The following is a 22255-nucleotide window of genomic DNA, read 5'->3' on the forward strand; positions in this document are numbered from 1 at the left end:
TGAATTAGCCTTTATTCGCGTCTTTGCATTGACTTTGTATGTAATCTACTCGTGTACATAATTACATTCGCATTTGGCGTGAACAAACCATAACACTATTGTTTTCAAAAACGTGAACTTTGAAACCAGTTTTGAAGTATTTAAATTTTTCTTTCTAAATTATGTAAAAATCATCTTGTTTTCTCGCTCACAGAAAACAAGAAACTTTTTGTAAAAGTCTGCGAGTAGGCATCAACTATCATGAATATCATTGTGATTTACACCTGAGAAGACAAAGGCCTGCATAATGAGCTGCATAATGAGCTGCATAATGAGCTGCATAATGAGCCTTCAGTCAGGTGTGTCACTGAGAGGAAAGAGTTACAAGAAAGAATGTAAGGATAAAATAAATCTATATAATTTTATGTTTGTAGTTTATTTAGAATATATTTAATTATCCCACACCATAATTTAATATCCACTTGCGAGTGCAGTTAAACAGTTTATTAGGAACAATCAAAGCTGACTTTCAAAACTGAATTTTTTGCATCATTACCCCAGTCACACAATCCTTCAGAAATCCTTTTAACAATCTGATTTTCTACAACAACAACAACAACAAAATATTGTTATTATTATTATTATTATTATTATTATTATTATTATTATTATTATTATTATTATTTATGTTTAAAAGAGCTGAGAATATTTTTTTTTGGGGGGGGGGGTAAATTGAAAGAACAGCATTGTTTGTTACATTTGTTACAGTTACATTTATTTGTTACATTTATATTATTTACATCAAGCTTTTGAATGGTATAGTAGTGTATTTTGTTATTTAAACTTCATAATATTTCACTTGATTATACATTTAATCAGGAATTATAGTTTGGAAAAAGTCTTTGGAAAAAGTCTAACTAGTAAAATATTTACACGTTATGTGAAAACTAGTACAAGTATATAAATAAATAAAAATTTTTTTACTCATGTCTATGATCTCTGCTGAATAAAGTGCTTCATTCTTTTTTTCTGAGGAAATCCAAATCTGAAATCCTGAGGTAATCCACATCACATCTTTTGGGGTTAATTATGTCTTATTCCTCTCATCGCGAAGCAAACAGTAAAATAAAAGAACTTGAAGAACAGTCTTGCTGCGTTGTCTTCAGTTGTGTGGCGTATTCAAGCCGCGCGCTTCAGTGAAACATTAGAATCTGAATAGCCTGTTCAGTGCCGGGGCGTGGTCACATTAGAAAATAATAAAGGAAGACGTGAAAAACGGACATCGTGTTGTTTTCATATGGATTACTTTATCACAGAATATCTGTTTTCGGCAGCACTTATTTAGTTTAAAAGTAGACATGTCAAGCTTTCTATAGATATCTCTCTCATGTCTCACTGAGTATTCACTGAGTTACAGTTCATTTTAATGACGCTGGTCTAAATGAAGATCAGCGCAGACAAAGGCTGCAGACAGCACACCTTGTTTGTTATCTTTATTTTATAAATGCACAAAGTTTTGCTGTTATTATGTCTGTATATGAAAAAGTAGACCCTTTACAGAGTCGATTGATGTATTGCTCTTATCTGTACGATCAAAACTGAAAGTGTCATTTAAGTTCTTTTCAGAGTTATCAGGAGAAAATGCCTCATAATGCGTATACGTGTTAATCAACTCCAGAGGGTTAAAGGAAAAGAGGAAAAGGAAAAGAGTGATCAGCTAAGACATTTAATATAGTCCAATCATGAAGCTGTGAGTTCCTATGTGGCTCTCTTCTGCGTTTAAGCTGGCTTCAGTTGGAGGAGGGTGCTGAGGAGTTCAGGAGATCCACTGATCTGTAGAAGTGCTCATGTCTTGTTTCAGAGCCACCTTACTGCCACGCATCTGCCATCACCCTCTCTCCTCAAAAACACTTTAGCAAATTGTGCTATAATCAAGTTCACAGTGATCCTGCACCTCGGACAAAAGTCTGGATATGGATCCAGTTACAGGCTCCATATTCAAGCACAAGGAAGACAGAGGGAACACAGATAAAACTTAAAGCTGAATGATGTGCTTCTTGACTGAAACTGTGACACCCCCTTGGAAAATAATGAAACACTTTCCTAATACTTGCAAGTCATTTTTCTGAAACGTGTAACAGAGAAGTCCTGCGCCAAAATATGGCTCCAAACCTCATAAGTCAACCCTTTCTTACCAATAAAAAATAAATCATACTGCTGTCACTTTTAGTACTGTGCAACAGTACATAAACCATTGACAAGTGTTTTTATTTTTCATCTGTGAGAAGAATAACAATACAATGTGCTGTGCTACCATACTAATTAATCAGTAAAGCCTGGTATATATGTGGACATCTTTCTTGTGAATTATTTTTCTATTGCTGAAATATAGCTTCTGGTTTAACTGTACAGACTTCTCACAAGATGCATTGTTTCAGATGGAATAAACGTTTACCTGGGAACTGCTATTTAGTTATTTATTTCATGCTTTCTTAGCCCATTAGTGTTCCCGGTTTCTGCCACCGAGTAAGAAAAATAAATACGTAATTGTGACATTTTATCTTACATTTCAAATTTTTTTTCTTTCAGTTGGGAGTTTACATCTCTCAATTATGACTTTTTCACAATGGCAAGTTTATATCTTGCAAATCTTTTTTTTTTTTTTTTTAATTCTGTAATTTTGACTTTTCTTAGAATTTTGATGTATAAAGTCAAAACTGTGAGTTACAAAGTCCAATTCTGAGGAAAAAAATTTATAGTTGTAAATTTAAATCTTGCAATTATGACTTTTTTTTGTTGTTGCAATTGTTAGTTTACATATGTCAATTTTGACTTTTTTTTCAATAGCTAGTTTATATCTCACAATTTTGACTTTTTTCTTGCGATTTACTTATTTTGAGAGCAATTGTAAATTAAAATGTCCAAATTTGAGCCAAATACTATTTTCTTACAGTTTTCTTACAATTGTGATTTTATATCCCACAATTCTGACTTCATAACTCAAAACTGAGAGTGTATATTACTGAATTCTGAAAACTCAAGAGTTGCAGCAAAGTCCCAATTGTGAAATATAAAAAGTCACATTTACCTTATTCAGTGGTGGAAATGGCCTTCCATAATGTCTTGCATTTGATAAGAAATCCAATTTCCCATATTAGTTTTTTTCTACTATTCACTACTTTATCTTGATGCATTACTAGTCCATTATTGTTTTTCTAGAATTTTAGTTCTCTTATGTAAGGAGAAATGGAGAGTAATTTGAGGTAATTATTAGGCAGTAAGCAATAGAAGACACACAGGTCATCCTGTCTCTGTCATGGCCTCATGATTAGACACAACAGATATATCAGGCTACAGCAGAGGACATCCACATGGTTTGAAAGTAGTGATCCTATGGTTTGTATCATCGAACATCTCTTTTCTGACACAATTATCAAATATAACATTTCCCTTTTGCTCTGAAAGCACATTCTGCACAGGTATTGGTGGGTTTTATGTGGCTGCTATTTCAGATGCTCGTTTAGTGTTTAATTAAGTGTGGTTTTTCCTTCAGCCGTGGAATGAGCATCTGCTCTCTGTCTCAGCGCTGTCTCTGTGCTCTAGTTTTATGGCTGGCCCACTTAGTCTCAATATTTATGCCTTTTCTAGTGTGAGTGCTTAAATTGAAACGTAACCCTCCACATTTAAACAATAAAAGTCTTCAAGGGCCGACCTTCAGATCTACCGTCACTTCATAAATACCTTATCATAAAAAGAACAGAAAAACCATCATGAGAAGAACACCTACTAATTAAAAACACATGCCTGCGACATTATTTCAAAATACACTCTTCTTTTCCCCAAAAAGAACCTTATAATGAAGAAAAAGAAAACAGTCATTGCTAATGATTTATATTTGACTTTTCTGAATATTTGTCAAAACGAGGAGAAAAAGCAAATTTATTTTTAGTACAAATCTGTAATGTACTACATCTTTCAGAAGTGGCTCTTGGACAGGAGCAGTCGCTCATGTGATTGTGTGTGTGTTGACAGTGGTGAGTTAGCACCTATTGACTTTCTGACCTTTTACTTCTCTTTGACCTCTGCTTGCAGTGACCTCTGTGCCACCAATAGAGACGTAATACAGTCTCAGTGCTAGTTAGATAGCGTGTCAGTATTCTTGTGGAGTGATGGCGGTCGCATATGCTGCCTCACTTCTTTTTGCACATATATTTCTATCCCTGAACTTGTGAAACGAATGACTGAGTGTGGATCAGAGCACCATGTGAGACCTTTGAACTCCACTAAGTGGCACAGCCTTGTAAGTGTGGGTGGCCCAAGTGTGAGCTGATTTCCTCTGGTCTCAGGTTACGTCTGTATTGTGATGTGAAAAAAAAGGTTGGAATTGCAAAATATAAAGTCTCAATTGAAAAATACAAAATATGAATTGCGAGATATAGACTCGCAATTGCAAAAAAACAAAAAACAATATGTATATATATATATTAATATGTGCTTTATAAGTGATAATAAACAACCAATATGTAAATAATGTGCATGCTTGTTAATAGTAAGAATTGGTCCTAAACATAGTGTTACCAAATCTGTTTCCACAGAAGATGCTCTCTAAAAGGGATACATTTGCAAAAACCATTTTGCATTGTAGTGTGGACTGCGAAAACAGATTTGGGAACACTTTATTTTAAGGACCATTTCTCGCTACTGACTAGCATGTACCGTATTGGCTGTTTATTAGCATTCAAAAAGCACGTATTCTGCCTGATCATATTTTAAACTCTTATCCACCCCATAACTATACTTAACCACAACCTTACAGAATATAAATAAGCAGCAAATTAGGAATTTATTGAGATGAAAGTGTGAAGTAATAAAGAGAACTGAACCTTAAAATAAAGCGTGGTCATTTTTGCAAATATAGTCTAGTTATCTCAGGACAAAAACACCATCTCTTTGTGGACAAAAGGCTAGAACTTGGAGAAAAAAATGCGTTTTTAAAGTGCCCCGATTAGTTTAGACAGTTCATGCACCTCTCATGGTTATGAATTGTAAATTACAGATTTCTCTTATATTTGGTGTTGTCTAATTTAAAACAGACGCCCATTTAAAGAAACACTACTCTACAACGGTAAAGCACAGTAACTACACTGGTCTAATCCAAGATTTTTATGGTTTTTTTAAACCATGCATTCTTCAACAAAATACAAATGACCAGAATCTTTTGGGGTTGCAATTGTATTAAAACATTTAATTACAGTGCTATTAATTTGTAGTAACTTGGTGTGATAAATTGTGGTGTGTGTAAGAGGAGCAGTGAACATGCGCAGACAGAAACAGCTTGGGGAATGTTCTCATCAGCTCTGGTGATTAGAGGAATCTCATAAATTACACTTGTGTGGCACTGCATTTAAAGAGCACTCAGAACATCCTGAATAGTTAACATTTTTCATTACGTGGAAACGCCTGGGAACAAGAAGGAACAGCTGTTTAGAGCTGTAGGAAACCCACATCGCTCATTCAAGGTGAACTTCAGTGCTCTGGAATAAAAATAGTGAGAACTTGTGTCACGCTAATTAGGCAAAAGCTGTTTGTTGCTTCTTTCCATCAGAGTTTTTCTTCATGAGTAGACTAGAAGTTGCTAATATGTTTTTTTTCTTTCACTTGTAGCAGTCTGTTTCTTTCTCAACTGTAACTCCACTTTTTCAGTATACTGTAAGCAATGCATTTAACCTGTGATCAATAAAGATTCTCACTGCTCAGTGTAGGCTGGATCAAGACTACGAATCAGAATTGGGACTTGTAGTAGCTTCGCATTCTGAAGGGGCAACTTTTGCTTGTTTTTAATTATTATTCAATGATGAATATTATCACTCACGCTACGCCTGTGGTTAGTGGTTCTCCGCTTCACCTGCAGAGGACAGAGTTTCATCTCTATACTCCTCCTCACATATCCATTTTATCCTTTCTAATTCTTAAAAGCAAGAGTGTTGTCCGTTTGCTGGAGATGAAATTCATATTATGTGTAGGTTGCACAATAATGCAGCAGCAGACAGATACCTGATGAAACTGTCAGCTCAGGACATTCAATAATTGTTTTATAATTATTTACTCACCTTTATATCCAAACACTTATGTTTTCACTGCAATGTTTTCATTTTGAATTCAGAAGTATTTTGTCTCACAGCACAGAGTTTAAAAACAAGGGCAGTGATTTAGAAGTGAGAACTGAAGTTTTTTTTTATCAAACATCTGTATAATAAATTAGTGCATTTACTGCCTGACTGCATTACAGCGTGGACTGTGTGTGTGTGGGAATGAAACGAGGAGAGAGCAGAAGAAGAGAGAAAGGGCCGCGGCAGGAATAAATAATCATTTGTCCAGGTTAGGATTCCAGCGGTGTATCTTACGTCTGTTAGTTGCACTAGTGCTATCATTCGCCACCATTAATATCCAATTTCATATGAAGCAAGAAACCTTGTTTAGCAGGAATAAAATATGGTCAGATAACAGCAGGACACCATCCTGCTCACATAATTACCCAAACACGGCGCGGGGAGGGATCAGATCCGCGGCTGGGCAGGGGGCATCGGCGATAAGCGCCCGCCGTGCTCCCACACACTGGTAATTACTTTATTGATAATTTGCCGGGAAAATTGCCTGAGCCAATCGTTGCTGCTAGATTTAATGGATTGGAGAGAAAAAAACATTAAAAAAGCACCTTTCAAAAGGATTTTAAATATTTGTAGGCCATAGGGGAAGGCTTTTCCTCCGGTGATAATAGCTGAAAGTCATGTAAAACAGCCCACTCTTGGCATGATGCTGCTGGACGCATGTGTGCTTGTGGCAGGGGATGTTTATCTGGCCACCCCGCATTAACACATTTACCCCTCGCCTTAAATGAGGTCATGATTCTCTAAGGGTAAGGCCTTGGTAATGAAATTGACATTTAGCAGCCGCACCACAGTCTATTAACTACAATAAATTTAATTTGCAACAGGGCCAGAAGTGAGCTGGGCTGTGGAAAGAGAGAAAGAGATGAAAAAACGTCGGGCTGATGGTGCTGGTGTTTATTACATGCGCCTGGCCACAAGTACATTTGCTAAAATAAGACCGCTCTTGTGTTCTCTCGTGTAAATATAACTGCTTTTGCTCCGCCTGCTAAACGATCAGATAAAACGATGAAAAACATAGAAGTGCAGCAGATTTAGTGTTTTTCCAGACTGGGGTTTTTTGCTTCTAGACCCCGTCTCTAATTTGTTAAAACTGATGAAACAAGGTTAACTACATCCTTCATAACAAGGTTTTTGGCAGCTTTCCCGATGCTGAGAGTTGTTAAAGCAATGGTTCACCCAAAAATGAAAATGATTTACTCAGCGTCATCTCGTCACAAACCTGTATGACTTCAATAATTTGAAAAAAAAAGTGATCACCAAATTGCTTTTGGTGTTCTTCAAAATATCTTCTGTTTTCCACAAAAGAAAGAAAGCTGTACCGGTTTGGAACGACATGAGGGTGAGAGAATGATGCCGGTTTTCACTTTCACTATCCCTAAGCAAGACACATTAGTGCAGGATTCTGATGACATTTTAGCACAACAGTTACGAATCTTCCCTGAATTGACTTTACAATGCATGGGCCAAGATATTGTACTGGAATAACCAATGCAGACTCAGGCTTTCAGTCTGTGCAGTGAAACTATGACGATTCATCTTGTAGAATTCTGTACTTTTAAATGCATGTCTTAAAACGTTTTTATTTTAAACAAAGAGTTAAATTAACATAAATACATATGAAATTTGTGCCATCATTTTCACTGTGCTAAACAATGGTTCTGCCCATAACGTTTTATCAAAAACTAGTGTACTTATTTATCAAGAATACAACAGCGTCAATGAAGAGCATGCTTGAGATGAAAAACAGACCAGACAAAAACATTCAACTTGTGAGTAAAATACCTTTATTTCAAACCAAGCTGCAAGCTTTTTTTTTTTTTTTATACATTTTGCAACAGCATTGCATTTGGTGTATTTAGGATAGTGGAAAAGTGTTTTTTATTTAATGTGTTTTAATAATAATAATAATAAAAATCCAAATCCATTTCTGTTTACTTAGATTTCTGTTGTTGACATATTTGTCGTCATTAATGTTGGAGATTATAGCTCTATAGAGTGTAAAAGGTGTGTCTTGCAGATTATATGCTATGTTGACATGATTTTAGGGTCACATGGTCATGTGTTTTTTAAATTGGTGTGATTATTTGGTCATATGATTTGTATATTTTGATATGGCTCCTGATTTGGCATGGAGTGTAAAACCTAGTCTTGTTTGGTTTTTAATGGACTAATGAAATGTATGAAAGTGTGAAAAGTGAAAGTTTATGTCCTACAAAAAAAAAAAAAAAAAAAAATCTACAATAAAAGTACAATCTTTTTTTTATTTTTTATTATTGCAAATAGAATCAGTACAGACGTGTGTGTGTGTGTGTGGCTCTGGAGTCTTTGCTAAGTAAAATCCTTTAATCTCTGTATTCTGTGGCTGTCTGAAGGATCGATACAGCATGTGTCCAGTCACAGCGAGCTCCTCCCTAATAGCCTCTTCATACAGCCAATAGTAAGTGACACAATGATCGATCATGAAAACAGCGATTAGTCAGGATCTGACTTTAAAAATTCAGTAACAACTCTACACATGCACTTCAGAAAGTGGACTTTTGTTATTAGTCGGGATGTGATTTGTGCTATGGCTTACAGCATGATCCAATAAATGCTCCAGTTGTTTGTGACACTAATTTTTTAAAGGCTAAAGACATTTTTAGTTGTACTAAAAATGTAAATCCCGTCATTTGCTCAGCCTAATGTCTTTTCTAACCTGCATGATTTGCTTTATTGTGTGACAGACTGAAGAAGATATCTTTTGTCAGTGGGCACCAATGATGTCTGGTCTAGTCTTTTCCCTGTCACTGCAGACCTTCTTTAATTACAGATTTGTTATAGACACATAAGGACAGATTACATGAACCTGATATCTTCTGCCAAATCTAACCCAACCACTGAACTGGAAGAAAATATTATGCATATTACTAGCATATTGCCATTTATTAGTAATTATAAAGCACATATTAATACCTTATTCAGCATGAGCATTAATCCTTAAACCCATTCCCATTAGGAGCTTATTGAAACAAAAGTAATAATTAATAAGTGAAAATCTGTCCCCAAACAGGGTCTGTAATAATGTATGTGCAAGACACTGAAAGACGTCTGTGTGATGTGGGTCCCTATAATATAGAGCCGATTTCAGCTTTACTGCCCTTGTGGGGATAAGAGATCCCTGTTATTTAGGTTAAATGTGTACAGTTATTGCACTATACTATGTGTTATATCACCTTGGCATTAAATTACATTAAGTTAGCACTGTTATGTGAGTGTTTCTAACACAACGTCTGAGGGAGTGACAGCGAATTTGATATCTATCGTTGGTCACACTTTATTTTAGGGTCCAATTCTCACTATTAACTATGACTTTTGCCCCAATTAACTCCTTATTTGCTGCTTATTAATAGTTTATAAGGTAGTTGTTAAGTTTAGTGTATTGGGTAGGATTATGGATGTCATGCATTATATGTACTTTATAAGCACTAATAAACAGCCAATATGTTAATAATAGACATGCTAATATCTTTTTTTCCTCTCTTTTTTTAAAGCTGTAGAAATTATATTACAGATTTTTCTTTTGCTATTGGAGCCAAATATGATATTTTTGTTGTAGTTTCCATTCGCCGCAAATATGACGACTTCTGTGAACCTTGGAAATGTAAAAAAAAAAAAAAGTCGACGGCTGTAAAATCAGTTTCTGTGACTTTCATCACACCAGTGTTGATTTAGAGATCCAGTCACCCTGGCCACAATTGTGTTTTTCTGAATTGCACCTTTTGGAGTTTGAGTTATAATTAGTGTTGTCAAACGATTAATCACATCCCAAATAAAAGTTTTTGTTTGTATAATATACGTCTGCGTACTGTGTATATTTATTATGTATATATACATACACACACATACAGTTCTGAAAATATGGTAACACTTTAGAATAGGTAACACCTATTAGTTGCTTATTAGCATGCATATTACTAGATTATTAGCCATGTATTAGTGCTAATTAAGAACATATTAATGCCTTATTACCCTTGACCTTATTCTACATCCCTAATCTTACCCAATACCTAAACCTAACAACTACCTTACTAACTATTAATAAGCAGCAAATTAAGCATTTATTGAGAGAAATGTCGTAGTTAATAGTTAACAAGTGTTACCTATTCTAAAGTGTTACCGAAAATATTTACATGTATATACATTTATTTTCTTAAATATAAATATATTTAATACATAAACATAACATATTTTTCATAAATAGATACATGCAATTTGGATGTGATTAATCGTTTGACGTCACTAATAATAATCTTTCTTTTGCATGCTCAAGCCAACCCCTACTTGGGACTAGTTTTGCTTTTTCAAGTTATGTAGATGTTTCCTCAGTTTGAGTGTAATGTTTGGGTTCTGTGTGTTTGTCGGAGGTCTCGCTCGCGTCACCGAAGGTCTCGCAGTCGCAGCAGAGATCACGATCGTGGCCAGCGCCGAACCCGAGACCGAGACCGAGACCGGACACGGGACAGAACTAAAGACAAAGACAAGGACAAAGCCAAAGACAAACAAAGGTAATACTTTCTTTTTGTGACATTTTCAGTTTCTAGTTTTCTCTATCACGCACACACACACACACACACACACGCTCCCAGACTACAGCGAGCCATCAATACACCCGTCTCACGTCTCATGTGTAGGAAATCTTATAGTTTGGATTCAGCTGAGAGCTCAGCTCAATCTTGTGGTAGGCCTCATCCATCCCGCCTGATATCTGCCCTTCAAACTCAGTGTATACACCGTCCCGCAGGGCGTCTAATGCGTTTGCTTCTCTCTCCCCGTCTTGATTTATGCCCCAGTGTAATATGCGTGAGCAAGAGCTAACCTCATTTCCATCCAGCTCTCAAACCCTTCCTCGACTCCTGAGATAGAGACAAAGCGTTCTCCGTTCCACTCGCAGTGACAGCAGTCAGCAAAACTAGCTTACAACACGGAAACAGCAGTAATTATGCCCAATCTGTTCAAGATGTTGTTGATATCTGACGTTCTGATGTTTGGACGGGTCTGGAAATGTTTCCAAATAAAGGTATACATCTGACTAAGTGAGGGCAGTAATTATTAGACGTAACATTCATCATTAGGTGTAATAATTAGTCCGTGAGCGTTGATTGGCTGTGAAGTAAGCCGCTAATGAGATCAAAGTCACATGTCCATAAACAACCTCTAGAGAGAAATGGACTGCTTGCACAACTATTTCCGTGTTCAACTCAATTACAGCATTAATTGCATCTACACACAGACAGTTACACATGAGAACCTATTATTATTATTATTACTTCATTTTAGGGCTGTCCGTTGCTTAAAACAATGAATTAGATTCTCTGTGTTAACAGAAATCATATTAAACCTACTGAAATGTGCCTGTAAATATGTTTTCTTTTCCAAATTGCATAATTTAGGTCACACTTTAGTTTGGGGACCGATTTTAATTATTAACATAGTATTAACTATTACTTTTGCTTCTGTAAACTCCAATTGGCTGCTTATTAATTGTTATTATAAATGAACGAATGAATAGATAGTAAGTTAGGTAGCTAGTTAGTTAGTTATCTTTTAATAATTAACCAAGATTTTGGTTATGTTGCCCACCCTAAACTTTACCAGTGTTTCAGTGTTAAAGAAGGCCACCACATGAGTTTTGTACAATCATATATCATTTTATGCTTAAAAAGAGAAAAAAAACACCTCTGGAAAATATTTGGCGAATAGGGACAGCTTTCATTATGAACTGACTCTCATGATATCTAAACCTGTATGTCATTTTGACCTGGAGAGGATTTTCTTTTTCCTGAAAATGCACGTTAATGTTATTGCTGAAACTTACTGTTTTTTTTTATTTATTTTTTTTGGTATTTTTTACCCCCACCTTCTTACACTTGTGGTGTTCCTGGTCAGAATGACTGGCCAGCAAAAATTGCTTATAAATGTATTATTATGCCATATTATCACCAAATATTGGATTATATTTTTTGTCAATTTGTTATCTTTCAGTTAGGACAGGATACATGAACTCATGCTTCTGCACACACACACACACACGTTTATGTACACAAACAAACTCTATTGAGTATTGCAGGCTCTCTTTCTGTTTTACAGAGATGTACTTTATCATCATATGATTGAAGCTCAGATCAGATCAAAAATAAATTCAAAACCTGAAGTAAGACAAGTTGACAAAGATATGGAGTCTAATATTTGGTCTTAATATAGCATAATGAGATTTATAAGCTTTTTATTTTTACATTTTATATGAAGGTCAAATTTGAATGTGAACACTGCCAGTATGACGTTTCAATTTTGTGCAAAATAAAAGCATTTCAGAACAAACTTCCTGGCTAAACAAAGTACACTAGTGTGATAAACGGTGCACATTTATTTTCATAATTGAATATTTGTGGATAATTTGGTCAATAACACTTTTTCACTTCTTTTCCAGCCACAAACACAAATCCTGTCCTAACTGAAAGTGAACGAGTTTAGTGGTGATAATACAAGAGTTCATGTTTGAGTGTGAACATCAGAGGTGCTAGAGGGGTTTTTAACAGAGTTTCACAGCTACCTGCTTGTCTGTTCCTCAGAAATAACTGGACAAGACACAAATGAATTGAATTGAATAAAAGTGTTTCTAACAAAGAACTGGTGATGGATGTAACCGTGAACACAGAGTTTGAATCCCAAGACACTGGCTGCTAGTCTCTGTTAGTCTGTGTGTGTGTTGTGTATTTAGTTTCTCTGTCCTGAGGGAGTCAATAGATGTAATTGTGGCTGTAATTAGGGGATGTGGCTGGCATGACATTAACATAATGGAGGGAAGAACACAAATGAGCAAACACAGGGGCCGTTATCTTAAAGACTTTAGACCCTCGGGAGTTCAGTCTCCAGTAACTCACTCACACACTGCCCAACACCTTCACCAGCGTCTCGACTTATGACTCATGTCAGAGTTGGTTTATTGTCATTTCTTTTCTGATATCTGTAGGGAACAGAGATTTGAAGCGGTGATAGGATAGTGTGTGTTCTGTGTGCAAGCCACCAGAACGTATTGCTGGCTGTTGAATATGGAGATACAGAGTTGAACGGACACTATAGGCTAAAATCAAATGCAAAAATTTTGTCTTTGTTTTATAATATTTTATTTGCATCTCTTATGCATTTCAGATTTGTGAAATCGTCTCTAAATATGATTGATGCATGCAATAGCCATAACAGTAAAGACTTATACATTGTTAAAGAACAAAACAAACAAAAAAAGAGTCTAAATAAATGCTGTTCGTTGATCAAAAAGTAAGAAAAACAAAGGATCCATGGTTTCCACAAAAACATGAAGCAGCAGCATTATGCAGATGATCAGCGTGAAACTCTTTCCACATTCAGGAGCACAGCAGCATCTGGGGATCTTACCGGAAATATTCATCTTAATCTTTCTGTTAGTTGAAGGCAAAATGCACTAGCAATGTTAACCCATAGATGTAGAGCAATGGATGAGTCACTGAATGAGTCGCTTCTGCAGTTAGTCGAAATTGGCGAAATCCACATGAATTCAGATGTCTGTGGATCCTGTCCCACAGAGTTTATGTCTGTAATCACACACACCTGTCTGTAATTGTGAAGATCCTGATGAACTGCTTCATGATGAAGAATTAGATATTAGACCTGAGTGGAGTTTACATTTGAAGAAAAAAAAGTATGAACTGAAATGAATTTGAAGGCCTTGTTTTTTCCCTTTCAAAACTCAAAGATTGACAAAGACACAAAAATCTGTCCAAATGCAATAGGATCCCATCACCTTCATTACAGTACAGTAGACACGATGATGCGGTTGCTGGGTGATCAGGATAGTTGCAAGGTTGCCAGGGAACTCTGAGAAGTTGTTGTTGCTAGCTGGATTCTGTTGTGTTCTGGGTGGTTGCTAAGCAGTTGCTAAGGTGTTCTAGTGTTTTTTATACTATGTAATTAAATAAAGCACAACATTAAAGGGAAAAGGTGCTGGTTGTGTTTTTCACTACACACACATGCTAGCGCATTAATAATTGTTTCCATAGCATAAGCCTACAACCAGACATGGATTCAAATGGTTCAGAGAACAAAAACAATTGAAAAGTTGGGTTTTCTGTCTGTGAAAGCACAGACAAAATAGTGAATGATAGTGAAAGATTTGGTCATAATATAGCATAACAAGAATTTCATAAGCTGTTTTTTGTAAGCTGGTCATTTTTGACCAAGGCCACAACAAAAGTAGGAGAAAAGTCCCTAAAAAGTAAATTAAAATAAAGTCCAATATGGTAACATTAACTGGCATTTTCAGGAAAAAGAAAATCCTTTCTGGGTCAAAATGATCAGGACGCAACGTGATGTTTTTTGGCTTGATTTAAGCAGAGAATTTTTTTGTGAACTGATGCCTTTTTAAATATTGTTTATGTTTGGCGTACTTTTACTTACAGCAGATGATTGTGATTAGAATGAGCCTGGTTTCTGGTCAGTAATGTATCAGCAGTATAGTGTGCGACTATATTAATCAGTGTTGCTTAATTATGACAAAAATCATAACATATCCCTTGATATTGTAGTCATGATTATTAATGTTGATCAATAGAATTTACTTTAAAATACTTTTTTTTTGTGGTAACTGCATGCAATTGAGCAATTTCACAGAAAGAGCCATTTCACGATGCAGATGATCATAAACAGGCGATAATCAATATAATGACAGTGGTTTAAAGTTCTGAAAGTGTGAAAACAACATGACTAATGAGGATTATGTTAATATGATTATGCTAATGCAGTGCATGTGTATGTGAATCACACATCCATCAATCACTCTTACAGTGTAGACGCTTAGGGACAGATGCACATTTAAAGCTCTACCCTGCTGCTTCCGGTTGGCTATTCTTCTTGAATAGCCTTCTCTCTTTTATTGTTCCTGGGTTTTGTTGTGGTTAGCAAACCTGCTGTATGCACTCTGACACAGACACATTTGAAGAGCTTCATGAGTGATTTGAATCCGCGCTGCGGATCGTGTGTGTGTGTGTGTGTGTGTGTGTGTGTGGAGATCAAAGGGGAAGCAGCGTGGCGGGGCGCTTACAGACCCACGTGTGGTGTTGTTTTCATGAAAGATTGATCAGACCTCTAGGATGACAGCAGGCTTCTCCACACCCAGCACTATGTGTTTCCATGCAAAATTTATTGAAAAAGACGAGACATTGTAAAGCGATCTTGTTGCCCATTAAAGCAAAAGCAGTTATTTTGCTCTCTGTGTGTGTGTGTGTGTGTGTGTGTGTACCTACTTAATCCTATTTTAATTTATTTGAAGATATTTTGTACCCAGATGTGAGCTAAATCTGACACCTCTTTTGGGGAATGTCTTCATTTGTGGAAAATGGTATAAAAATAAAGTGAATATGTATATTTTTAAATCATTATTATTGTAAAAATGCAGATGGTTTTATATAGCAATCCGGGAAAAATGTTTGTAACTAATTTACATGAAAAGACAGCAATGCTACCCAAAAAAGTCCCCCCTAAAGTCCTAGTGATGCATTATCTTTACACACATCATATGATAATCTTTCATGTACAATTTAGATACATTTCAAATAGGTTTTGTTTCTTTTTCTTTTTGATATCAGTAATGTACATTAGCATGTATTTTTTTTTTTTTTAAACTGTAGTTTACTTGATGAATTTAACTTTTTTTTGTTACAATGTAGAAATACATTTTTTTAATTATTATTATTTTTTTTACATCATGAAGTTAAGTTCTCTTGGTTAATATGAGTTTTAAGCCATTTCTTGTATGAAGTATGTTTTTTAATGGTAAATAATGTAAATCTGCTTGATTTAAAACAATCAATTATATAAACAAATGTGATGTGACTTGACTGTAGCTGGTAAAGACATATCTACGTAACTATGATCTGATGCTTTCTTAACTGCTGTTTTCCACACTATCATGTTTGTTGTGTTTATTTTGTTATTGATAGGAAAGCATGCAGCATATATTTACATATTCATCTAAATGTCACTCTCAGCAGCGTTGGGATGTCGCTAACAGTAAAAAAAAAATTAACATATCAAACTCATTTTTAAGCGAAAAAGAACTTTGCTGTTAGTATATTGGGGTAAATTGAGTCTTTACACACGACAGCATTATTTGTTTGTAAATCTTTGAATTAGATCATATGAGATTAAATTATTATTATTTGGAAAACATGATTTTCTGTGTGATTTTACCTTGCAATGTAAAAAAAAAAATCGACTTGCAATTTTTTTTTTTAGAAGAAAAGCAGGATTTCTGAGAGAAAATTGCGAGGAAAAAGACATTTGTTACCCTGGACCACAAAACCAGTCTTAAGTGTCAGTTTTTACATATACATAATCTGAAAGCTGAATAAATATGCTTTAAGATGTCTGGTTTGTTAGGAGGACAATATTTGGCCGAGATACAACTATTTGAAAATCTGGAATCTGAGGATGCAAAAAAAAATACTTAGAAAATTGCCTTTAGTGTTGTCCAAAAGAATTCTTAGCAATGTACGTATATTCCTAATCAATATTAGGAATATCGTGGCCTAATGGTTAGAGAGTCGGACTCCCAATCGAAAGGTTGTGAGTTCGAGTCCCGGGCCGGCAGGAATTGTGGGTGGGGGGAGTGCATGTACAGTTCTCTCTCCACCTGCAATACCACGACTTAGGTGCCCTTGAGCAAGGCATCGAACCCCCAACTGCTCCCCGGGCGCTGCAGCATAAATGATGAACACTGCTCCGGGTGTGTGCTCACAGTGTGTGTGTGTGTGTGTTCACTGCTCTGTGTGTGTGCACTTCGGATGGGTTAAATGCAGAGCACAAATTCTGAGTATGGGTCACCGTACTTGGCTGAATGTCACGTCACTCATCAAAAATTACGTTTTGACATATTTACAGTAGGAAATTTATGAAATATCTTTATGGAACATGATCTACTAATGATTTTTGACATAAAAGAAAGACGGATATTTTTGACCCATACAATGTATTTTTGGCTATTGCTGCAAATATACCCCAGAGACTTAAGACTGCTTTTGTGCTGCAGGGTCACAATTGGGAGTCACAATTACCTTTTTATTTTTGTTCTTTGGTATAATTCTGAGGATAAAAGAATAATATATATAATCTAGCACCTCTGAGTGAAAAAACTCGCCATAGCAAGAAAAAGTCAAAATTGTAAGATGAAAGTTGCAATAACCTTTTTTATTATTTTTTTTTTTTTTTTTACATTTTGTGTCAGAAACAAAATTCCATATACGTGATACTGAATGTTTCCAAAGAGGCCTCTTAAGCCCAACGTAAACTTCCCGTTTTATGCATACGCGAGGGACAGCGTACAGTGCAAGTGATGTGAATTTAATCATCAGAATAGTTTGTGCACCATCTGCACATGCGCATCAATTTATTTTAGCAGTAATCAGTTGTTCCACAGGGTGGCAACACTGTCCCAGGCCGTTGTTTCACAGTAAAAAATGAAATTAAAGAGATGGCACAACAACAACTACAGTAAATAGAGGAGACTGCATCAACAACAGACGCTCTTCCTCACAAGCGCTTGTGAGCGAGAGGTTATTAGCCCAGTTTTGGTTTAAAAGAGTTCAAAAATATCTGTCATTGTTCATAACTTAATGGGGAAAAATCGAGCAGTCACTGGACATGGATGAAGTTTTCTAGAGAGCATGTGTCGACTGCCTGCATTCGTGCAAAACATCAAATTAAGTATATACTTTTAAAGGCTATGTGTTCGACTGTACACATATGCTAGCGTATGTGTACAAAATCTAATTATACTTTGGGCTTTATATGGCAACATAATTGCTGACTTGAATATTAATGCTGCTAACCTTTTTTTTTTAAAAGACCTCGCATCTGAGTTTTGATTGTTGCATTTACAAAATCTTGAAATGCTGTTTAGTGTGTTTGATATGGGGATGGACATTAGCTGCCCCAGCTCTGTGTGTGTGTGTGTGTGTGACTGCTCTGGCCACCGCTAATCACAATGGAAACACCCCATGTGAGCGAAGGAAAGCTGGAACAATCCACTTACTGGCCTCTGTAATCTGGTTAAGCATTAGGAGGCAGTTAAAGCGCACACACATGCCTGGAGCCGCTGGGAGGACGGCACACTTCGTCAAAGCTTTCCCAGCTTTTAACATGTTAAGCATTTTCTGATTATGTTCACAATTCTTGTTTTACTGCCTTGTGGGGGTTTATTAGTTTAGTTTAATCATAACCACAATCACAGTCACTCGCACACACAGAGATCCGGCCCTGGAGCATGATGACGGTGCTCCGGCAAAACCAAATGAAATCCCACAATCCAATTAAAGTGATCTGCTCGTGCTGAGCGGTGCAGTCGCCATCCACAACAAACTGGTATCTAATCAGTAGAGCCTCGCTCCGGCCCACTTTTACAGCCGTTTCGTGGGGCCGCTCCTGATGGGCCTGTAATGCGTTTGCTTCTGTGGCTGTGCTGTTTTATGGTCCAGACAGACAGAGCGAAGACTGATAGGAGCCGGAACAGCTGCTTATGAGATCCTGACATGACAGACCTCTTTCTGGATTTAGGAGCATTATGGAAATGTGCTTGTCAACACATCCACTTCCCCGTTTAGATACAGCGTGGGGTGTTTTTAATCACTGTCCTCTCTCGTGATCTCTCGCGAACGACGCAAGACTTCAGATTAGTCTTACTTTAAAAATCACTGCGATACACTTTATAGTTTTCTTTTAAATACATTTTAATTTTAGCTTTAGTTATTTAAGTACAGTACTGAGATTGTTTTTTAAAAGTCTCTTCTGCTCACCAAGACTGTATTAATAAAACCAATGATTTTGTGAAAGATTACAATTTTAAATAACTGTTTTCTGTGTGAATATATGTTAAAATGTCATTTATTTCTTTGATGCAACTTTGACCTATTTTTGAATTTTTCGGATCATGTGTCATCAAAGCTTGGCAACTATTGGTCACAGAACGCAGAAATCATATATTCTCACAATTGTGTGTTGTATTCATGTTTCATCATTCTACTTTTTATTCAGCTTAGCTACAGCGATAGCTGGATAGCTTTATCCATATTAGGGATTTCCTGGCACATCACAATTTATTACCTCTATGAGTCCGTTTTGAACTTTCTGTGCTCGAGAGCGCCCTCCAGCTTCGAGTATGACTGAAAACATACACTGCCTGAGAGTGTTTGGCGCTCCGTAATGTTCACATCTCTTCATTTTGGATGCAAAGAAACATAAGGTCATGCAAAGACCTTTCATGTCTCTTTGCATTTAAATCTAGATTCATTCACTCTAGCCCTTGATTAAATTTGTAAGTGAGCACACATGCATGAAAACAGTCTTCGAGACGAATTTACATTTTATTAATGTTGGGATGGACACGTCCCCTGAATCCCTGTGTATTCTACACCTAAGCTTACACTGATTATGTACTCAGGTCATTTAAAGTCTTTATTTTGACTAACAAAGGTGTTATATCTAAGTGTGTGAGTTGCTTACTTTTTTTTCTTTTTTTTTTCTAATTTAGTAAAAATTATTTTATTTCAGCAGTGTCAGGCGTGTGTTTTAATATCTTTTAAATATTGTGATGCATTTATCGGCTTTATATCAGCCACCCTCTTCACCAAGATATCGGCAGCAGCCATCAAAAAATTGTCAAATGCATTTCATTGCTCTCTGATGGCAGTGATGATGACTGAAGAGCTGACAGACCATCACTTCGCTCACATCTGATCCAAACCTTTTTCTCAGCAATCGCAGAGTCACGTGTCACAAACGCCGATGTATTATCCACGAAGGCTGTGTGTCATTATGCGTCTAATGGATTGCATTCGACTGAAGCTGTGTGTGGATGTGTGTATTCCAGTATTATGACAAGCACTTCATCAATACATACTCTAATGAAGAAGTGTGAAACATGAACCAGATCAGTCCACAATCAATGCATATCCTCAGCTGATAAAATAAGGGGAAAATAACTTGAACAGTATTATTTATGGGTAGCAAACTAGCAATAAACTGACAATCATTCACGTCTGTCAGATTTTCCAACTTTCCCTGCTCTTATTGTGAGACGTTTGATTGAGATATTGATATCTGTGTTTTATGTTATAGTTTTTATTTCCCTTATGCTGTTTAATCATGCGCTTTGGTTCCATTGTACTTTCCCTGTGCCGTTTCTCTACAGATAGACAGATTGTTGACATCACTCACTGCGTAAGAGCTTTGAAAGCGTACAAGTGTTTGAAAGCTGGTTAATTTGCAGCCGTACACACGGGCAGGGAAGTGTGTGGGTGCCATGTTTACTCTTCAGACCCAAATGAATCACGCTGATAAATTATGGACAAGAGATTGTTATGACTTCCACATCAGTCCATTTGCTATTTTCACCAAACTGCCCAGTGTAGACCTTTGAAAGGCTTATTAGAGGTGAAGTAAAAAAGCAGCGCACACTTCTAACATGATTGTGTGTTTGGGGTGTGTTTTCATGTTTTCATTCAGTGTGATTACAGAGTTTCCTGCAGGATTCTGTGAGACTGCCTCGCCACCCTTTTGACTCAAAAACAATATTTGATGATATTTATAATACTCCTGCTTAGGGCTGGATGATTAATTGAAAAGTAATCGAAACCGAAATTCAGAACCTCTAACCGAAGTAATTTTCCAATGTCGGTTATTTATTTTTTTTTTTATCCTGTTAATACTTCCCCCTTAAAAGCATACTAGCGCGTGTGTAGCCACATGACTCTGCCCCATCCAGTCAGTGGCATAAAAGCAAAACACGGAGGTGGAAGCCAGTTCAACACATAGTGATGGTCTTGCGTCTTCACTAAACTTTGTCAGTTGTATTTGTTTGGACATTCAAGCAATTAGATGATCGGATGTGTATTATTCTATCGAGCTACCATGGTCGTGCTAGGGCTGCCAAAAAAATAGAATTAAGAATATTTCTAGAATAAAAAAAAAATCCACATTCGAATGCAAAAATGTTGCATTCGAATTGTAGGTGTCTGTTAAGGAGGCAGCTTTAAGGCCTGTCTCTGGTATACTTCACATTCTGCGTTCTGTTCAGGCGGCAAGGAAGTCGACCGGAAGTTGAAGTCGGCCGCGTGCTGCCATCTTGTAGCAGAACTTCACTTGCGTTAGCATCCCATTGACTCCCATTCCTTTTGGTGTCACTTTGACAGCGAATAACTTTACATCTGAGGCGTTTAAAGACTCCGTTTGTCCATTATTTATTTCTAAAGATACACGACAATGTATAAAGGGCTCCATTACCTTCTATGTTACATTATGGCCCCGTAGAAACAGTTTTTGTAAAAAATAGGCGAACGATTGCGTCATAACCACTCGACTCTCTGTCGCATTACCGTACAGACAGGAGGAGAAGCTCGCAGGCAATTAACTTAATATGGCGTACTGGCGTTACATTTTAAAATACTATACAACATAATTAATCAGAATACTTACTCCTGTTCACTCACGCCAAAGAACTCCCCGCTCAAGCTCGCCGTCTCTGCAAGATTAACGATGGCAGTTTGCACGCACAGCTACTAGAAGATTTACATCTGTCAGACAGGTTGCTGACGTCATCAAGCTTAGTTTGAGTCTGCGCATCAGAAACGGAAGTGCTAAAAAATGCTAAAAATTGGCTTCACTTGATTAGACGATCGGATGTGTATTATTATTTCGAGCTCCCATGTTTGCACAGCTGTATTGTGGCACGAACACTCTTATAAACAGTAGCTGTGAAGATCGCGCACACAGAGGAACACAGAAACTAGTTGTCAGCGATGTCCTGTGATTTATCACTAAAGTAGCTTAGAATCTCAAAACTTATTATAGTATATTTTTCTACTTTTGAAGTAACTATGCTATTTACAACCCCCAGCTTCACAATAAAGACGGTATGACTAATTCACACACTCAATCACTCGTACTGGTACTGTGCTAATTTATCTTTATTTGATCTTTATTTATCTCTTACACCGAGCAATAATCTATAAGAAATGTTACGAACATAGATAAAATAACTGCTG

At 36.5% G+C, this 22255-nt stretch overlaps 1 protein-coding gene across 2 annotated transcripts in view; it reads left to right on the top strand.

The window, feature by feature from the left end:
- The window catches only part of LOC132108289 (serine/Arginine-related protein 53-like), a 147521-nt gene that overhangs the window by 29037 nt on the left and 96229 nt on the right, over positions 1 to 22255 (top strand). For both annotated transcript variants that reach the window (XM_059514980.1, XM_059514979.1), the window contains exon 4: positions 10553 to 10693. In XM_059514980.1, the coding sequence (XP_059370963.1) occupies positions 10553 to 10693 (141 nt within the window). The remainder of the gene's footprint in view (positions 1 to 10552; positions 10694 to 22255) is intronic.

This window comes from Carassius carassius, chromosome 28 (genome assembly GCF_963082965.1).
Source record: "Carassius carassius chromosome 28, fCarCar2.1, whole genome shotgun sequence".
NCBI lineage: Eukaryota > Metazoa > Chordata > Actinopteri > Cypriniformes > Cyprinidae > Carassius > Carassius carassius.